At 51.2% G+C, this 16,794-nt stretch overlaps 4 protein-coding genes and 1 long non-coding RNA gene across 9 annotated transcripts; 3 read left to right on the forward strand and 2 right to left on the reverse strand.

The window, feature by feature from the left end:
• Nucleotides 1-125: 125 nt before the first annotated feature.
• On the reverse strand, nucleotides 126-4,726 carry znf277 (zinc finger protein 277). The gene is made up of 12 exons (XM_086109955.1): nucleotides 4,673-4,726; nucleotides 3,698-3,929; nucleotides 3,290-3,378; nucleotides 3,129-3,211; nucleotides 2,888-2,979; nucleotides 2,326-2,436; nucleotides 2,111-2,243; nucleotides 1,740-1,807; nucleotides 1,579-1,675; nucleotides 1,384-1,426; nucleotides 1,135-1,309; nucleotides 126-420 (listed from the first exon to the last, which is right to left on the reverse strand). The coding sequence occupies exons 1-12, from the start codon at nucleotides 4,698-4,700 to the stop codon at nucleotides 240-242; spliced, it is 1,332 nt and encodes a 443-aa protein (XP_085966081.1). The 5' UTR covers nucleotides 4,701-4,726; the 3' UTR covers nucleotides 126-239.
• LOC147206983 (uncharacterized) lies at nucleotides 1,303-3,374 on the forward strand. Its single transcript, XR_015100785.1, has 4 exons — nucleotides 1,303-2,113; nucleotides 2,198-2,506; nucleotides 2,873-3,037; nucleotides 3,296-3,374. It is a non-coding gene; the product is annotated as an uncharacterized LOC147206983 (long non-coding RNA).
• On the forward strand, nucleotides 3,792-7,365 carry immp2l (inner mitochondrial membrane peptidase subunit 2). Of its 5 annotated transcripts, XM_086109969.1 has the most exons (7): nucleotides 5,003-5,415; nucleotides 5,953-6,116; nucleotides 6,192-6,295; nucleotides 6,434-6,499; nucleotides 6,589-6,691; nucleotides 6,773-6,840; nucleotides 6,944-7,083. In XM_086109969.1, the coding sequence occupies exons 1-6, from the start codon at nucleotides 5,373-5,375 to the stop codon at nucleotides 6,824-6,826; spliced, it is 534 nt and encodes a 177-aa protein (XP_085966095.1). In that variant the 5' UTR covers nucleotides 5,003-5,372; the 3' UTR covers nucleotides 6,827-6,840; nucleotides 6,944-7,083. The 5 variants fall into 5 exon arrangements, with proteins under 5 accessions (XP_085966094.1, XP_085966093.1, XP_085966095.1 ...); XM_086109968.1 differs by lacking the exons at nucleotides 5,003-5,415; nucleotides 6,773-6,840 and adding an exon at nucleotides 3,792-3,937 and having other exon boundaries at nucleotides 6,944-7,365; XM_086109967.1 differs by lacking the exons at nucleotides 5,003-5,415; nucleotides 6,773-6,840 and adding an exon at nucleotides 4,943-4,992 and having other exon boundaries at nucleotides 6,944-7,365.
• A 525-nt stretch (nucleotides 7,366-7,890) lies between these two features.
• On the forward strand, nucleotides 7,891-9,995 carry pdcd2l (programmed cell death 2-like). The gene is made up of 2 exons (XM_086109956.1): nucleotides 7,891-8,429; nucleotides 8,911-9,995. The coding sequence occupies exons 1-2, from the start codon at nucleotides 7,952-7,954 to the stop codon at nucleotides 9,516-9,518; spliced, it is 1,086 nt and encodes a 361-aa protein (XP_085966082.1). The 5' UTR covers nucleotides 7,891-7,951; the 3' UTR covers nucleotides 9,519-9,995.
• On the reverse strand, nucleotides 8,530-16,535 carry LOC147206986 (nuclear factor of activated T-cells, cytoplasmic 3-like). The gene is made up of 11 exons (XM_086109971.1): nucleotides 15,854-16,535; nucleotides 14,549-14,825; nucleotides 14,131-14,448; nucleotides 13,404-13,784; nucleotides 12,999-13,161; nucleotides 12,551-12,756; nucleotides 11,526-11,698; nucleotides 11,312-11,452; nucleotides 11,179-11,234; nucleotides 10,563-10,896; nucleotides 8,530-9,918 (listed from the first exon to the last, which is right to left on the reverse strand). The coding sequence occupies exons 1-11, from the start codon at nucleotides 15,924-15,926 to the stop codon at nucleotides 9,797-9,799; spliced, it is 2,244 nt and encodes a 747-aa protein (XP_085966097.1). The 5' UTR covers nucleotides 15,927-16,535; the 3' UTR covers nucleotides 8,530-9,796.
• Between the last annotated feature and the right edge of the window lie 259 nt (nucleotides 16,536-16,794).

The raw sequence follows: 16,794 nt of genomic DNA on the forward strand, positions 1-16,794 counted from the left end.
GGAATGGGGAAAATAAAATATTGAAAAATAAATATTGAACACGAACACATGAAAAAAAAAGTGGGGGGGGGGGGCAAAAAAAGTCTGCATATATATACAAATCCCCCACCAGGTGACAAAGCCCGCAAATAGAAATCCATTTATTGCTCTGTCTTTACAGCTGCGACATGGTGTCATGAATAAAGTGCCTCAAAGGGTCGAGTCCGGTGTCCAGCAGGTGACGAACCACATGTGCGTTCTTACGTGGCGGGTTTGAGCAGATTCCTGAGGACGCTGTTCTCCCTGACAAGCCTGGCGTCCAACAAGTCCTCGGCGATGACCGGGACGCCATCTTCCCCCGTTCGTCCATCGCTCTCCTCGCCGTCGCTGTCGGACAGCGCACACAATAGGGCGTCGTTCTCATAGGTGGGGAAGTAGTACCTGAACGGGTCACATAAGGCACCAACCGTCAAGTCGACTTCCCATGATGCTCGCGTGTCGGCCTGCCCGAATAATAAGATAACCTTTATTTGTCCCACACTGGAGAAATTTGCAATAAATAATAATAATAATTTGTCATGGAGAAAATTTGGAAAGCTGTACAGGAAGATGTTGACATACATTCCCTTGGCCAATCAGGATGTGGAACACACTGCACTGTGTTTAAAAGAAAACAAACAAACAAACAAACAGCAAAGCGGTGAAAGATGAACCGTCTTATAGCGAGAGATGATTATATTCCAATCCACGCAATTGCACAATGAGGATGTTTGTCCTTAAACTGTTGGGACTATTTTCTCCCGCAGTTGTTGGCAAAGAGGTGAAGCTCAGCCCATCAGGGAAGAGATGTTCCTCTGTGCTGTTTGTTACACATACAGTACATTTGAGAAAAAAGTTTATCCAATCCAATCTTTGCTTGTGAATGGCTGAGCAATTTCGGGAAGCTCCTTTGATACCCAATCATGGCACCCGCCTGTTCCCAGTTAGCCTGTTCACCTGTCGGATGTTCCAAACGGGTGTTTGATGAGCAATCCACAACGTTCCCAGTCTTAATTTGCCACCCGCGCCAGCTTTTGTTGCAGCCATAAATTTCTGAGTGAATGATGATGAACTAATAACGATAGTCCGTCTGAACATTCAAGGCAAGAGACTCACTGGGGTTGGTTCCAGGTGCGGGTGGGGGGCAGCATCATGGCATGCTGCCGCTCCCGCAGATGTCGCAGGACGTCGCCCCTGCAGCCAAACTTGCCCTGGCAGGCGTGGCAGCGGTTCTGGTGGATCTGACGGCGGATAAAGTTGACCAGCTTGACCTGCTGGTAGAACCTCAGGTCTGGGCGGGGGAGGGGGGGGAGCTCGGATTTAGACACCGGATTGCGCGCGGGTGCATGGCGCCGGCAGACTTACTGAGCTCCGCCCTCAGATGCTGGAGATCGAAGTCGTGGACTTCCTGGAACACGGACAAAAATATTGGGACATCTAGAATGAAAGCGCAGGGGCGGGCTCGAGACACCATCCCCATCCCCCCCCCTGGCTGAAGTTTCGTGGGAAAACTCCTCAAACTTCCCGCTTGGCTTTCTCCCAAGCATGGGCGACAACTACCTTCATGTGAGTATAGATGTCATCCATGGCGTCGCGCCGAAGATCGCAGAACAAGCAGACGGCCGACACGGGACAAGCGCGCCAGTCGGACCAGTCGCTGGCGAGAGACAAACGCCTTCAGACAAACGCCCCGAAAAAGCAGCGGCGACTTGTCCACTCACTCGTCTTTGTCGTCCAGCAGCTCCCGGTCGTCCTCGCTCTGCACTTCCTCCCACGTCTTCCCCAGCTCCTGCCGACAGAAGCGTCACACACATCAGCATGAGCAGTTTTGAATTTGATCATCAATCGATTGATTGTTGCACATCTGATTACATGTTAACTTTTTTTTTTTTTTTTTTTTTTTTTACTCAGAACACAAGTTTGAATGTCGCACATAAACTATTTTTCATACGACCTTGAATGTTTTGCTTTGTCACCAATAACAGCAGGTTGAGATTTCGGCAGGTTTTCCCCCCTTGAAATAAAGCTAATTGAAGACGACATTTTTGCTTTGTGGAAAACGGCCGAGGCGATGAGGCGACGCTGCGGCTACCAGGTAGTTGATGATGTAGAATCGGTCGTATTGTCGGTTGTTGGCGTTGATGCGGCGGTGCGCTTTCTTCCTCATGTGATCCTTCAGCGTCACCTTGTCCTTGAACGTCTTCTCGCAGTACAAACACTGCAGGCTGAGGCGGCGAGAAAATTAAGAGGACGAGGTTATCCAAAAGATTAATTTTAAAAAAAAGTACGGCCAGCGTGTCGACTGACTTGTCCACTTTGCTCTGCAGCGTGTCCAGAAGCTCGTCGCAGTAGACGATGTTGTCGGGAAGCCCGACGCTGAAGGCGTGCTCGTGGGCCATGTGGTTCAGGAGATCCGACCTGAAAACAAGCCGCCAAGGCGGCCTCGTTATCATCGGCCAATTCAATTCAATGGTGGCAGTCGTCAAAGGTTTGGAGACGCTCGTTCAAAGATGGTTCCCAAACTTTGATGCCGCTAATGTACACGTCATTCCATTCGTTTGATTAATCAATCGCAGAGATGATTTTGAAGACGCCGACTTTGGCTAATCGGGCTCTATTTTTTATTCATTTTTTTGGGTCCCGACCAAGGAAGACAAACACCAGGCTATCTTATGGCTTATAAAATTGTCCGATAAGTTGTTCTTTGGTCTGAGGTGTTTTAGTGTGGCTCTGTCACACTCTTTGTATTGATTTCTTTTTAAATTGGGAATACGTTACCCAAAAAATGTATGCAAGACGGTTGTTCCAAATCCACAACGTGCAATTCTCTTGGTTTGACATTTGGTTGCGACAGTCACGGTGAGCCGACCTGTTGCCGGTGAACTCGTCATTGCAGAACATGCACACGCGATGGAAGCTGCGATCTTCTCGCTCCTTCTGCTGCTGCTCCAGCACCTCCTCCTGATGACGCAAACAAGGAAGGAAAGATCACGCGCTAAGACAGAAGTCCCGGAAGACGGTGAGAAGCCAAAGCCTGTCGTTAGTCAGACATAGACACCACAGGAGAAGAAAAAGAACTTGAGAAGCCCAAACACGTCACTGGTTCTCACCAGACGTTTCTGCTGGAGCTTCTCTCGCAGGGCGCGGTCTTCGGGGAGGACGTCACACAGCAGGAAGTAACGCTCCTGTTTCTCTGGAGGGTCATTGGATGTTCTTGTGATGCCATGTGTCTCTCTCTCTCTCACACACACACACTCTTTTGTGTACTCACCGACAGGCCCGGTGGAGTTGGTCTTGATCTCACTACAGAAATCTGTGATTGGCTGCTCCAAGAATCGGCCTTTCCAATACAGCAGGTACCTGCACACAGGGCATGAGAGAAATGTTCAAAAGACAGAAATTTAAAAAAAATGTAGATCAAGTCAGTTTGTTCAACGATGGTGCGTCGTAGAAGACAGCAAGGTGATTGAAACACGTTCGATTGGTCAATCGTTTGTAGAAAAAAAAATAACGATACATGCACACGTGTGGACTGATCAACAGTGGAGAGTTGTGGAAAAACAGGAAATTGAGCAAAATTTGACGTGGGTGCTTTTGACCCCACGGCAGCGAATGCGTTTGTTTACGTAGATAGACACAAGCGCGCAGTCAATGTGTGAGGCATGCGTGCGACATTTACTTTGGAAGGTCTGCAATGAGTTGGACATCAGCGATGACCAACTTGTGCTGCAGCAGGAGATGCTTGAGGAGGCTGTCCTTGTGCGTCAGAGGGAGCGACTCTGAGCAGAAGAGACACGACAGCGTCTCTGCGCCGCCGCAGTGCGGACCGGGAGGATGGCAGGCGGGATCGTCGGAATAAGTAGCATGAGGCTGCTCCGGAAAACACAGCGGCTCCAGGATGTGGTCCACACCTGAGACCGTAAGATAGTAAAAATGTTTTTTTGCACTTGCGGAATGGAAGCAGTCTATTATTTAAAACATCATATGAACTCTGCTCTGCTGTGAGCATAAAACACGATCGCTTGACGATAAGCCAAAGCTGTTTTTCAGACAGAAAAACAGTTAAGAAAAACCTCTTAGCAGCCGCCATCCTGGTTGTATTCGAACTGTGGATGTTTTATCTCTCTCATTTACAATACATCTTTATTCATATAGCGCTTTCGCAAGAGCTGGAGCTGTAACACAGCACTTTACAGTACAACTACTCCAGCATTGCGCCTTGTTTGAAGCAATTACAGATGAAAGAGGAGAGAATCAAAGCCTCCTTTCCTTAGTGGTTCAGAGACGTCATGCTCAAGACGTGCATGACGTCCCACATGTCCTTTCTCGTGTCTATTGAAGGCTTCACGTTTTGCCCGTGACATTTTGATCCCCCACCCCTACCCCCAGCTTTGTTTATCCAGGAACGGTAAGTTAAAGCTTAACCCACAACAAATTGGACTATGTCCTTCGATCTAGTTTTGTGAGAGCTGAAGAGTTAGCTTATCCTAGCACCAGCAGCTAAAGATGTCGAAAACGGAAGCGTTGTAAAGGATATCTCCAATTGTTTTGCTCCCCAACTATCCCGCGAGTTGATTTTAATCAAACAAATCCCCGAAACAATGGAAAAATGCGTTTAAAATGACACAAATTTACTCTTAAAAGTTGAACAAACCATCATCGGCACTGACGCTGGCAGCCATTTTGCTGCACCACGTGTCCAAAACAGCACACAATTGACCAATCACTGAGGTCGCACAATATACACAATTTAAGACGTTTTCGGCAGGCAGGTGGACTCAATTCGTGTACACTACTGTTAAGTTAAAAGAAATGATGCTATTATTCATATACTCCATAAAGTGGGAATACGTTGTCAGAATTTTTATTAATAGACAAAAAAGTGCGAGGTTGAGACATTATGTATGTGTTCAACGGGCTTTAGGACCCGGAGTGGACTTCCCCTGCGGCATCAGGAAGTTGAAGCTTATGCTGGTGAGTGTGTTAGTGTTAGTATGAGTGTAATTTAGCTCAGTTTACGAGTTAGTTGTCACTGAGATATTTTGCGGTCAAAGCTGACATCACTGAGAGTAAAATGACGTATGCGCAATTTTCAGCCTATCCATGATATGACATTTTATTTATGAAATGATTAACTTAATCTACCCTCGTTAGCCACGCGGCTAGTTGGCTCCGAGGACAATGAATGGACGCCCATGATGTTGAGGTCAAACAGTCACATATAAAACAAGCAGGTTTTCTAAGTCTCCGTGTTGCAACACACCTGATTGAAATGAACAGGTTCAATGTCAGGCTTCCACAGAGCTTGCTGATCATTTGAATCAGGTGTCTTGCAACAGGGAGACTTGGAAAACATGCAGGACTGCGGCCCTCCAGGACCTGAGTTTGACACCTATGGTGTGTGAGTATTCGGAGGAAAAATAAGATACCACCAGGCTCTTTTGCAAACTTCAAACCCGAATCAATGTCTCCCCCCATTCTTGTTTGGCGTTTTTGCTTAACAGAGATTTCAGCATGGGCCAGACATTTGTGCAGGTCTAACTGGCATTCACAAATATTTCATTATCTCATGGACAGCCCCTCCTGGGGAGAGTAGCAACAGTGCTGAACTTTCTGCATTGACTCTCAACCTTCACTGATTCACCAAAGTCGACGACTTGCAAATTTCCCTCTCAAACATAATTACAATTATGCCGCCATATAATTGACTTGGCATGTACATTGCTGGTTCACAACCTGTAAAAATAAATTACTACTGTCTTTCGTCACGCATAGATATTACATGTATGCTTAATGTACCTTACACCGAGTAGCTGGATACCGTAGCTATGAACAGCTGATCAGCTGTTATCGCCAGTAGCGAGCAGCACTTTTTTTTATGCATCTTCTTGAGGTGGTGCTCGTAACATACATGCTGTGTGATGTCTTTTCCAGCTTGCCAACCGCCTCCTGCCCCGGTGAGCATGGCTCAGGGGGCCACGCGGGGGCGACGCTACTTGCGCGCCTTTGTGAGTGGCTTTTTTGTGGCCGTGCCCGTCACCGTTACCGTCCTCGACCGCTTGGCGTACGTGGCCAGGGTGGAGGGTGTGTCCATGCAGGTGAGCCCCCGGAATAATTCACAGCCACATGACAAAAACAGGAAACGAACGCGTGCGCACGCGTTTTTGTTCCAGCCGTTCCTGAACCCGGAAGGAGCATCCGAGTGCGACGTGGTTCTGCTGAACCGCTGGAGTGTCAGGAAGTACAACGTCCAGAGAGGAGACATCGTGTCCATCATGTGAGTCCACTCCAAACGTGACGATGGCGTGTTCGCTGACGAAAGACTTTTGTGAGAGGGAACTCCTGTTAGCCTTTTTCTGGCGACCAGTCCATTCTGTGGCTCGTGTTGAACCTTGCTTGCCGTGTGTCTTCACAGGTCTCCCAGGAATCCTGAGCAGAAGATCATCAAGCGCGTCATCGGCTTGGAGGGAGACTTCATCAGGTAGTCGCCATGGAAACCACACTCACTTCCTTTGTACTCTTGGATGCTAAGCCATGTGATCCTCACGGCGGGGCAAATTTTTGCGGCAGGACTCTGAGCTACAAGAAGCGACACGTGCGCATTCCCGACGGTCACTTGTGGATCGAGGGGGACCACCATGGGCACAGTCTGGACAGCAACACCTTTGGCCCGGTCAGCAAAACCGCCGCATGAACCCTCCTGTTAGGTTGCGGATGAAACTGACCCATTGCAAAATGAATTGCGATCGAAAAGTGGGGCGAATTCTTCTTGAACCGTCTGATTGTTGCTCCTGAGAAGCTAATCTAACAGAAGATTTAAAGGTCAGCGGTAAAGTGCAACAATGGCGACGTACTGTTTTGGGCACGTCGCGGTCTTGATGACGTGACTCAACGATGTCTGTGTCTTGTTTTCTGTTGCGGCAAGGTGTCGCTGGCGCTGCTGCACGGCCGCGCGTCTCACATCATTTGGCCTCCGGGCCGCTGGCAGCGCATCCGAGCCCGTCTCCCGCCAAACCGAGCGCCACTCGTCACCCACGAGCACCACCATGACGATGACCAGTGAACGCATCATGAATGAGGCGCCTACTTTGAGCGCCTCCTGCTGGCGGGAGGCTCTGTGTTCACGCTGACAAGTCAACTCGTCACATTTGCTTCCGACCGGACCGCATTGGCGTCAACTCGTTTGATGGAGAAGTTGTTGTTGCATCGCCATCGTGACTTGTTTCTTTTTATCAGGATGGTTAGAAATTTGATCACGTTTGATCAGCATCACATTGACTTTTTCTACACCATCACCTCACTTTTCCTGACAATAAAGTTGACATGACGACAACTCATGAAACTAAACTGGTTCTGAATTCATTTATTCTATTTTTTTTTTTTTACATTTAATTTTTTTTGAAGATGAACACAGAAGTAGCAAAGTGGCATCCAAACCTGGCATTTTAGAGGTGCAATTAGAAAATGCAGGGAGAAATAGTAAAAATGTAAAACATCAAACATTTTGCTTAATGGGGTATATATTAAAAATGGATTTTGCCCTGTTTTTTGATAGAGATCTGAACTGCGTACAACTTGTTTACATAAAAATTTGAATATATTAAAAAAAATTTTTTTTTTACTATTGATAGTTATATGATCTGACTACATCTTAACATTACTGTACGTTTCGTTGTGATTCTCCATAATATAATACAGGCAATAATAAATAGTTAGATGCTATTCTCTGGTTTACAACCGTACAAATGTTCGATCCTCGATGTTAAATGCTTGAAGTAACTATGAAGCCAGGAGCCGCTCCTGTTACTTACTGTAATGGGCGAAACGTAGTTTGTCCTTTCGGATTTGCCGTTGCGTTACGTCATCGTCCAGCGCAGGCCCCCGAGCCTTACATCCGCAACAGTGACACGGGTGTGTGGCTCAACGTGTGACGATGTCGTCTCCCATTCGGGAGTCGACTCTTCTGGGCGTTTGCGACGGCGAGCTGGACGACCTCACGTATCGCTCGTCCTTCCTCACCAATAAGGTGGGTGGGCTTCCAGATGTCGTACCGGGCCTACCCCGCGTGTTTCCCCGTTGCGGCTGCTGCTCGGCCCCGCTGGTCCACATGGTGCAGGTGTACTGCCCCCTAGAGGAGTCGCCCTACCACCGGAGCCTCCAGCTGTTCGCTTGCCAGGCCGCCGGATGCGGCGGGCGGCAGGACAGCTGGACGGCGCTCCGCTCGCAGAGCCTGGTGCACGACGGCAGAGCGGCGCAGGCGTCCGGCGAGCCGGGGCCGACGAAGGCGGCTCCTCTGTCGGTTGGTGACTGGTGTGACTCCGCCGATGACTGGGGCATGGACGACGACTACGAGGAAGGGGAGGAAGAGGAGAAGAAAGACATCCACAAACCTGTCCCGGAGGACGAAAAAGGTAACGAGGCGAAATGACACGGAACGAAGTTTGTCTCCTAATGCATCACATTTGATGGCCGCCAGGGGGCGGAAAAAACACTTTGACTTACGACTCGATATGACAATCAAAATGATTTTAGTATAATAGCCTAATTGCCGAGACTATATTCGAATGTTACAGGAAAACAAAACACACTGCTGTTATTTCTTACCCCAATTGATTTTTTTAACGGCAGGTTAGAAATGATGTAGGCCAGTGATTCTCAATGCGTTTGCTACTACTGCCACTTACGCTGGCCGCTTTTTAGTGGCATGCAAAGTTGCTTTTGATTAGATGACATTTGCATTTCAACTTGAGTTGCTTGTTACACGTTGTTTTACTTGACGTTCGTGCCATATTTGGAGAGTCGTTATTCAGATACATCAAGTTTGACTTACAGCGGCCAGTCAATTTCTCTGTCACTTAAAAAAAAATAAAGTTGTCACTGTTGTGGTTCCAGAGGACGTCATGAGCAGCCAACTGGACGCCCTCCATCTGGCAGAGCCTCCGCCAGATGTTCCTGTTCTGCGACCGTTCTTCATCAGCGTGGTGGACGAGGAAGATGCGCGGGGCGAAGACAACGAGGAGGAGCGGTCGCACGCTGAGCAACTGTTGAGGGACTACGAGCGGAGGGAGGGAGCGGTGGCGGTCCAGCCTGACGACGTCGGTGGCGGCGGCGAGAAGTACGAGAAGAGTCGAGCGCATCACGGCGACCATCACTTCTCCAGGTTCCGCAAGAGGATCTCGATGTGTCCTCAGCAGATCCTGCGTTATCGTCGCGGCGGGCGACCGCTCTTTATCTCGGAACCGCCGGCCAACGGGCGGCTGGTGGCGTCGGCGTGCGCATCCTGCGGCGGCCCGCTGACGTTTGAGCTGCAGCTCATGCCGGCGCTAGTCAATCTGTTATGCTGGAAGGACGCGGACGCGGCCGGCGACTGGTCGCAACCCGATTTTGGAACTGTGCTGGTCTACACCTGCGCCCGCAGCTGCTGGACATCCTCGGAGCGGCGACCCGTCCGCGAGGTCTGCTTCGTCCAGATGGATCCGGACCATCGGCTCTTTAAATGAAAGGGGACTGGTCGCCTGCATGTGGACCTCATGAGTAGTGCGGACAGGCTGTCAAGTGACTGATTATTATTATTTTTTTTTTCTTTTTTGTCTGGACCTGTGAGCAAAATTGCACCTGGGCCTCGATGCTCATCTGTCACCTGGAAATTGTAAAATGAGACTTTTATCACTCAGCACAGCAGTCACATGACACAGCAGAGGCACACAAACAGGAAGCGGAGTAGAAAAGTTGATCGGAAGGGCACGTCGGCGAGTTGGAAGCCTTTTGGCTGGCTGAGCTAGTAGAGCGGCCCGCCGCAGAAGGCGAAGAGGGCGTCACCGCACTTGGAGTCCCGCTCACTCTGGTGCGGCGGGTCGGCGCTGCTCAGGCTGCACGCGTCTCTGCCGATGATCTCGTTGACTGCACGCAGATGGGAAGTCATGGGTGAAAAAAAAAATACAACGGCGGGCCTCAAATAAAGTTTGGAATTATTTTCACCCGAATGCCATTTGTTCATCGAAGAAGCAAATAACATTTGTGAAAACACGTCTTGATTTATCGCTATACTGTATTTGAACGTGACATTCATCACATTATAATGTAACGCGGTTGTTTTTAGAGAACACTTTCAAACAACCGCTGGGTTTGGCAAAATACATGAAACATGGCAAAACATGACATTTATCATACGCAAATGATATTCAACTTTTTTTTTTTTTTTCTGGTGCGGCAGCGACACGTTTTGGTATGGAAACAAGCTTGGGTACCAACATGTCAAAAGTCAGCAAAACATCGTGGCTAGCTTGCGAGCGCATGTCAACTGCAGCGCGCGCGTTGCCTTTTGAGCGGCCGCCATGAATCCAAGCACGCAAAATCGGATTCGCCGCCTAAATTTGCGGCACTTTTGTTTTGGAATCGATCGAGCCGGGTTGAAATGTCAATTCCGGCGCGGGCGTAAGCAAGTTAGCAGACATCGGGTCTTTGCCACTGACATGTCACGCATCGGAACGGCGGCGGCAGAGGTCTGAAAAACAAGATGACGGGCAGGATGGATGCGGTTTTACCGTCGTCCAGCGTGAGCTCCTGGAGTTCCGGCAGAGAGGCCGCCGCCGCCGCCGGGGGCGTGTCCTCCGCTTGGCGTTCGACGTCCGGCCTCTGCGCCCGCCCTCGATGCCAAGCCGGCTCGCCCGGGGTTTGACGGAAGGGCCCGGCGCGGCAAGATGTGGGCCCCGTCTCCCAGGGCTCCCGTTTGAAGAGGGCAGCGGGGGGCGCTCCCGGCAGGTACGTGAAACTCTGCCGGGCGCTTCGCCTTCTTTTGCCGTTGGACACGTAGAAGAGCACGTGCACGGGAACGCTCGTCTCACGCTCGTACGCGGGGATGTCCACCGTGAGGCTGGACTGACACACACACACACACACACCTGATAAGATGGGGGGAGGGAGTGAACGCTCACTTTCTAAGCCTTTTAGCCTTCTTGACCCCCTAACTCCCCATATCTGGTTTACCTACTACAGCGCCCCTAACGACCAAAATCGGTACTGCATACCCCTGGTACCCCCGCCATTGAAAATGAATGGGGGGATTTTTTCAAACTCCCAATCCGACCGAGAGGCCTCTTTTCCGGCCACACTCGCCCGCCGGGCCGGTATTGGACGTCCAGATGGTCGAAAGCCACTTACACTGCTGCTCGCTTGAGGCACAGTTGCTGCGTCCGTCTCCCAAAGGACACGCCCATCTGGCAGGAAGGGTGCGAGTGAGGACACGCCCCTCGTTAGAGCTCATACTTGACGAGGCGCGATGGCGAGAGCTCACCGGAACTTTTCTCCAAGAAGATCACTCTGGAGCGGGACGACAAGTTGGAGCCCAGGATGACCAGCGGCCGTCCTCCTTCCCGCCGGCAACTGCCGGGCGTAAAGCCGTCCACGTGAGGGAGGTCCAGACCCGAACGCTGCGCTGCAAAGCGTCACGGCGCGGCGTCAACAGAAGCCGACGGCGGCGAGGAGAGGCGAGGCGAGGCCGCACTCACAGCACTCGATGGGACGCGAGGACGTCTGGAGCCACAGCGTCCACCCGTCCGACCGCGGCACGGCCACCCGGAACGCCGCGCGCACCCGCGTGTTCTTCCTGCCCGCGTCCGTCTCGCCTTTCTTGAGCTCGATGTCGGCGTTGCGCAGCTTCAGGATTCCCGCGCAGTCGATGCTGGACAACGCAAAACAACGCTTTTTTTTTTTTTCAACGGCCGGCCATTTTACTTGTGCCCCCCCCCCCACCCCCCTGTACAACATCATTGGGTGATGCAAACGGCCAACTGCTGGCGCGCTAACGTGGCTAATCAACAGATGACCGTACGGACAAACTTGCCGCTACGAGCTTCCTGATCATCGCGGCGCCCGTGCCGAGAAGAACGTGAGTGAGGTCAGCAAAAAGGAGCACCAAGGAGGCAACTGAGCTCTTATTGTTTTGTGTTTTTTGTTATTGTAAAGTGTCCTTGGGTGTCTTGAAAGGCGCTTATAAATAAAATGTATTATTATTATTATTATTTGAACGCGCTGCCGCCAGAAACGGGAAACGCAACAATGACGGACAACTTCTTTGATTCTCTCAATGACAAATTGACGTTAGACTTTCAATATAGTGGAATGTCGGTACTTTTTTAAAAAAAACGTATTCTAGGTACTGATGAATATATAGAACATGTGAAAATGTTTCTGAATTTTTGTACAATACAGGAAAACATTTCGACTATTTCAGGGGTTGAAAAAAGTGGCATATTAATCTCGGGAGATGCTAAGCGCTAATGGTACACAATGAGGGTCACTACGGGAGGTGATGACTCCGCATTCTTACCAATAAAACGTGCATGCGGAGCTTCTTGGTATAACCGCTCGCCACAAATTGTGGCATTTTTTTTCCCCTTCGAGGCAGAAACGGATTCAAGTTGAGCGCGCATCTCGAGCGGCATCGTAAGATGGCCGCCAGTGACTTTACGTCTCGCCACGAGAGGCAGGCGGCATTCTTTTTCCGTTTTTTGCGATTGTCATGGCGGCTTACGTGGCAGTCATGTCGCTGTCGGGCGTCAGGGGGATCTCCAGGACTTTGGTCCCGTCCAGCGTCTTCTCCCGGCAGGTCGTCCTCACCGTCTTGCCCGTCACGCGGTGGACTTGGTAGAAGGCGTGCGGGCGCAGGGGCTGGCGCTCGTCCGCCGTGCCCATGAACAGGAGCAGAATGACGGGGGGGCGCCAGCACGGCCCGCTCAGCTGCGCACAAAATCCCGCCGGAGACGTTCACGTTGGCCGAGTCGACCGAACGCGACATTTACAGACGGCGTCAGCGATTTCAAGTTGTTCCGTTTCTCTGCCACATTGAAATGAGGAGAAACGCTTAAAAAAGAGATCCGGTCCAATGAGGAAACGGGCGGAAAACGCAATTTGCGATTGGGGAATGACTACGGGTTAGCAAAAAAAAACAAAAACAATCAAGTTAAAGCCCCGCTGCTCACCTTGACTCTGGGGTGTCCTCCGTCGCCGGCCTTGATGGCCCCTCGGCTGCCCTCGGTCTCGTAGTGAGCTCGGTGGTACGGCCGGGGCTCCGCCTCCACGCTCAGCCGGTTGGGCCCAAAGCCGCTCGGGAGAGGAAAGTCCAGAGGCGGAGGAGACGAGGCTCTGAGGGAAAACGAGAATCACTCCGCCTCCTTCTCCAATTAACCAACCGTGCATGTTTGTGCCCTGTGGGAGGAACCCAGAGTACCCGGAGAAAACCCACGCAGGAACGGGGAGAACATGCAAACTCCCCAGAGTCCGGAATCAAACCCCGCACCTTTGCAGCGTTCAGGCGGACGTGCCAACCTGTCACTGTCTGCTCATGAATGGGAACGATGCGTGAATGACATCGGAGAGTCGAGTACCTGAAAAGGGGCGCGGCTCCCGGTTCGGGGGCGGTCCAGCCGAAGTGGGCGGGCACCCGCAGGAAGCGCTCGGGCGGGCCGCTCACATCGCGTGACTCCTGACCAAGTGGGGGAGCCCCATCGCTACTCACTTCCTCCGGCGGCGAATATCCCACCGGAGCGCCGGGCTGCATCCCGGACGTCTTCCTGGTCTTGGTGGGGACGTGCGGCTCGCGGATGGAGTGTCCGAGGAATCCCGCCCAGATGTCGCCCGTTGCGTTGCCTGGCGGGGACGCGCCTGTCGTGACGTCGGGCGAGCGCCGAGGGGACGGCGAGCGCGGGAAGTCGTCGGCGTCGTCGTGACGACGCTTCCCACACGGCGATGTGGAACGGCAGTGCGGTCTGTGCAGGAGACATGGATGGATGGACCGCGTTAACTTCATCAACCCCTCTTCATGTTCTGCCTCAATAAAGGAGTCGATCAATTGAACTTTGGCCGTGATAGGTCATCACAACGGTCCCATTTCACCCCGTATTGATCAAGAAATAGAGATGAATTGCAGATGGGTTGAATTTCTTGACATTGCGACTAAGATGCAACAGGATGTGCAGCAAATAAAGGATACGGATTTTGGAGCAAAATCAGATGCCTTCTGCCGGAGTCGCGTTTGGAAATGGGCGCAATAAAGTTTGATTCCCCCCCCCCCCCCCCCCCCCAAAAAAAGTGTTCAGCGGAAACCGCGGTGACCTGGAGGAAGGGCGGCGGCTCATCCACGTGTCCTCGCTGACGCTGGCGCGAGGCGAGTGCTGAGGAGACTGGTAAGGCGACAACGTTGGGCTGAAGCAGGCCGGCATCTGGCCGTTTTGGTACTTTTGCTGCCACAGCTCCACGCCAAACTCTCCTCCTCCTCCTCCGCCGCCGCCGCCGCTGACTGGGGAGCCCGGCAGGAGCAGCGGGGCGCCGTTCCGCAGATCGCCATCGGCGTCTTCGTCGATGGCGTGCGAGAACGAGTCGCAGGACGACAGCTCCGACATCCAGCTGCGGGACGACGGGCTGCTGCAGGGGCTGCGGCACAACAAGCGTGACCAAACGTTGACGTTTTACCTTCATTTGACTTTTCAAATTCATTGAAGGGTGGCTTCGCGGGTGTCGATTGCGTTCCAACCTTGGGCAGAGGGGGGTGTCACGGTAGCACGGGTCGTCGGGGAGGTACAGCTGGTCCCTGGACCAGGCCGCCTCCGGGCGGCCGTCCTCCGAGCCCAACCGGACGCGGCCGCCGGAGTCGACGTTGCCGTTGGCGGCGCCGATAGCCGTGATGTGGATGCTGGGACAGTGCAACGGCTGCGGGCTCCCCGGGGTGCCGTACGCCGGCTCCGCGTATTGCCCGCGCGGCGCAGGGGCCCGCATGGGCCACGGCGGCATCCTCACGTGATGATGGAGACCTGGCGGGAGATGGCGACCGCATCAACATTTGCATCGCAAACTTGCGGCTTAGCGGGGATGCGACATTTTCATACGTGATGTCACCTGGTGACGACCGAAAACAAGTCGTGCGATGACAAACTGAGATGTCCCATGACAGCATTTAAATTTTTTTTTTTTTTATAAGCTCTGCTCTGACTAGATCGTCGTCATCATCCTTAAATTGAATATACAAAATAGTTTCCTCTGATTGGTAGTTGAACCATAGCTTAGCATATTTGTTGGGAAATTCATCAAACATTGGACGGCCTCAACGGCAAGCTTGAATAAGCTTTTGAGGCCACACATAGGCTAGATTGTACTTTATAACGACTGATAAAAATTCACTGTAGCTTTTTTCTTTATTTATAAAAAGAATGAAAAGAAAGTAAAAATATATATGCAGTGATGTCAATTTCTTTTTATTTTTTGACAGTCGAGACCCCGAGCTGGGGAAAAGCTGATCAGGCGCAGTGAAGCCCTCAATAACAAGTTGTGACTTTTGGAAGACAAATCCATACGTTTGCTTTTGCCCGCGGGCGTAGTTTAATATAGAATCCTAACACAAGTGCACAAAGTAATGTCATGACATGTGCAATCATAACAAACTAGTAATGACTCCACTCGTGCAAGTCATACGCCGCCCCCCCACCCCAAGTGCCAATTTAAAAATGGAGCAGAATTCAACAGCTGACAGCTGGACGTGTCATATTTACGGCAAAAGCCACGCGCGTTTCCTCTACTCCATTTCAAAATAAATTGTAAGCATACTTGGCCAACGTGTTCGGCGAGTCGAGCGCTGCTCAAACAGCAGCACGCGTTCCGACTAGAACAGTCTGATGAAAAGCAACGTCTTAAACAGATTGTGGAAGGTGTCGAACGCGCACTATTGTGCGCATGTTGCACGGTGCCCATTTCCAACATCCGCCTTAATTTGCGGAAGGTGACGTTGACTTGACGTCGAAGCAAAACATCCCGGGAGAAAGAAAGTAGCCCGACCCGGACTAACCTTCAGTTTGTCGGCTGTCCTCTTCAAAGATGAGTCCGAACTCCAGTTCCTCGCCGCACTTTGCGGAGGACATGGAAGCCAAAAGGTCCCCACAAAAATCAAATCACAAAGTTCGTCGGTCTGTCGTCAAAGTCGACCTGTCTCAGTCTCCTCACAGGGCGACACGTCGAGCAGTTTGCAGCCTTCCAAGTTGTTTACTGTCAACTTTTTGGAGGGTTGTGGCGATAATTTGAGATCGGACGAGACGGCGTACTAGTTGACTTGTTCTGCAACAGTTCATTTGCACTCCTCGCGCGAGCTGCTGCCTTCAAGTCACCTCGGTCAGCTCAACTTTACATCGTCGGCCGTGCCGCCAAACTTGGTATGAGTCATAGTTCAATTGCAAAACCGTTCGGCCGCACGGAACACCTTATTTCGGACGTAAATACACACGTGTATGGAATATTTGTCTTTGTTGCTCCGAAAATTCGCTATTGTTCTTGTATTCCGTGATTCCACTTCATTCAAAGTTAACCGATTGAGCAAGTAGAGCGATAAATGTACAAGGATCGTTCGCCACGCTTAATCCTCACTTGGGTCACATCCACTTTCACAAATACACCGAATGTGCAAAATCCCGACACGCTGAACGCACCCGGGGTGACGCAAATTCGAAGCGCTTAACACTGCCACCTCATTCACCCACTGATGACGTGGCATCAGAAGCAAATGGCGTTTCAGTGTTTTGCCCAAGGACACTTCGGCATGATCACATTGGCCTCTGGGTTGTCAGACGACCGCTCGACCACACAGCCATGCCGCCCCAACGTCTCAGAACTCGACTTCAACTTTAAATTCAAATTAAATTGGAGCCGAACGTCAACAGGTGGTCTTGAAGAAGTGATTCTCATTTTTGTTAGCCACGCCCCCACCCCTTTCCCAGGAAGAAGAAAATATTTCGC

Source organism: Hippocampus guttulatus, chromosome 4 (assembly GCF_054856545.1).
Source record: "Hippocampus guttulatus isolate MCC_2025c chromosome 4, RoL_Hgut_1.0, whole genome shotgun sequence".
Lineage (NCBI taxonomy): Eukaryota > Metazoa > Chordata > Actinopteri > Syngnathiformes > Syngnathidae > Hippocampus > Hippocampus guttulatus.

Bases quoted from the DNA above. Each gene is read 5' to 3' on its own strand.
- immp2l (XM_086109965.1), top strand. From the start codon at position 5,373: ATGCAGGACTGCGGCCCTCCAGGACCTGAGTTTGACACCTATG. The intron at 6,500-6,588 runs GTAGTCGCCATG...TTTTTGCGGCAG, and splicing joins TTGGAGGGAGACTTCATCAG to GACTCTGAGCTACAAGAAGC. The intron at 6,692-6,943 runs GTCAGCAAAACC...TGTTGCGGCAAG, and splicing joins ACAGCAACACCTTTGGCCCG to GTGTCGCTGGCGCTGCTGCA.
- pdcd2l (XM_086109956.1), top strand. From the start codon at position 7,952: ATGTCGTCTCCCATTCGGGAGTCGACTCTTCTGGGCGTTTGCGACGGC. The intron at 8,430-8,910 runs GTAACGAGGCGA...TTGTGGTTCCAG, and splicing joins TGTCCCGGAGGACGAAAAAG to AGGACGTCATGAGCAGCCAA.
- LOC147206986 (XM_086109971.1), bottom strand. From the start codon at position 15,926: ATGTCCTCCGCAAAGTGCGGCGAGGAACTGGAGTTCGGACTCATCTTT. The intron at 11,235-11,311 runs GTGAGCTCTCGC...CCTTCCTGCCAG, and splicing joins CTTCTTGGAGAAAAGTTCCG to ATGGGCGTGTCCTTTGGGAG. The intron at 10,897-11,178 runs GTAAGTGGCTTT...TGTGTGTGTCAG, and splicing joins TGCCTCAAGCGAGCAGCAGT to TCCAGCCTCACGGTGGACAT.
- znf277 (XM_086109955.1), bottom strand. From the start codon at position 4,700: ATGGCTGCCAGCGTCAGTGCCGATGATG. The intron at 1,676-1,739 runs GTGAGTGGACAA...GTCTCTCGCCAG, and splicing joins CTGCTGGACGACAAAGACGA to CGACTGGTCCGACTGGCGCG. The intron at 1,427-1,578 runs GTAGTTGTCGCC...TCCGTGTTCCAG, and splicing joins ACATCTATACTCACATGAAG to GAAGTCCACGACTTCGATCT.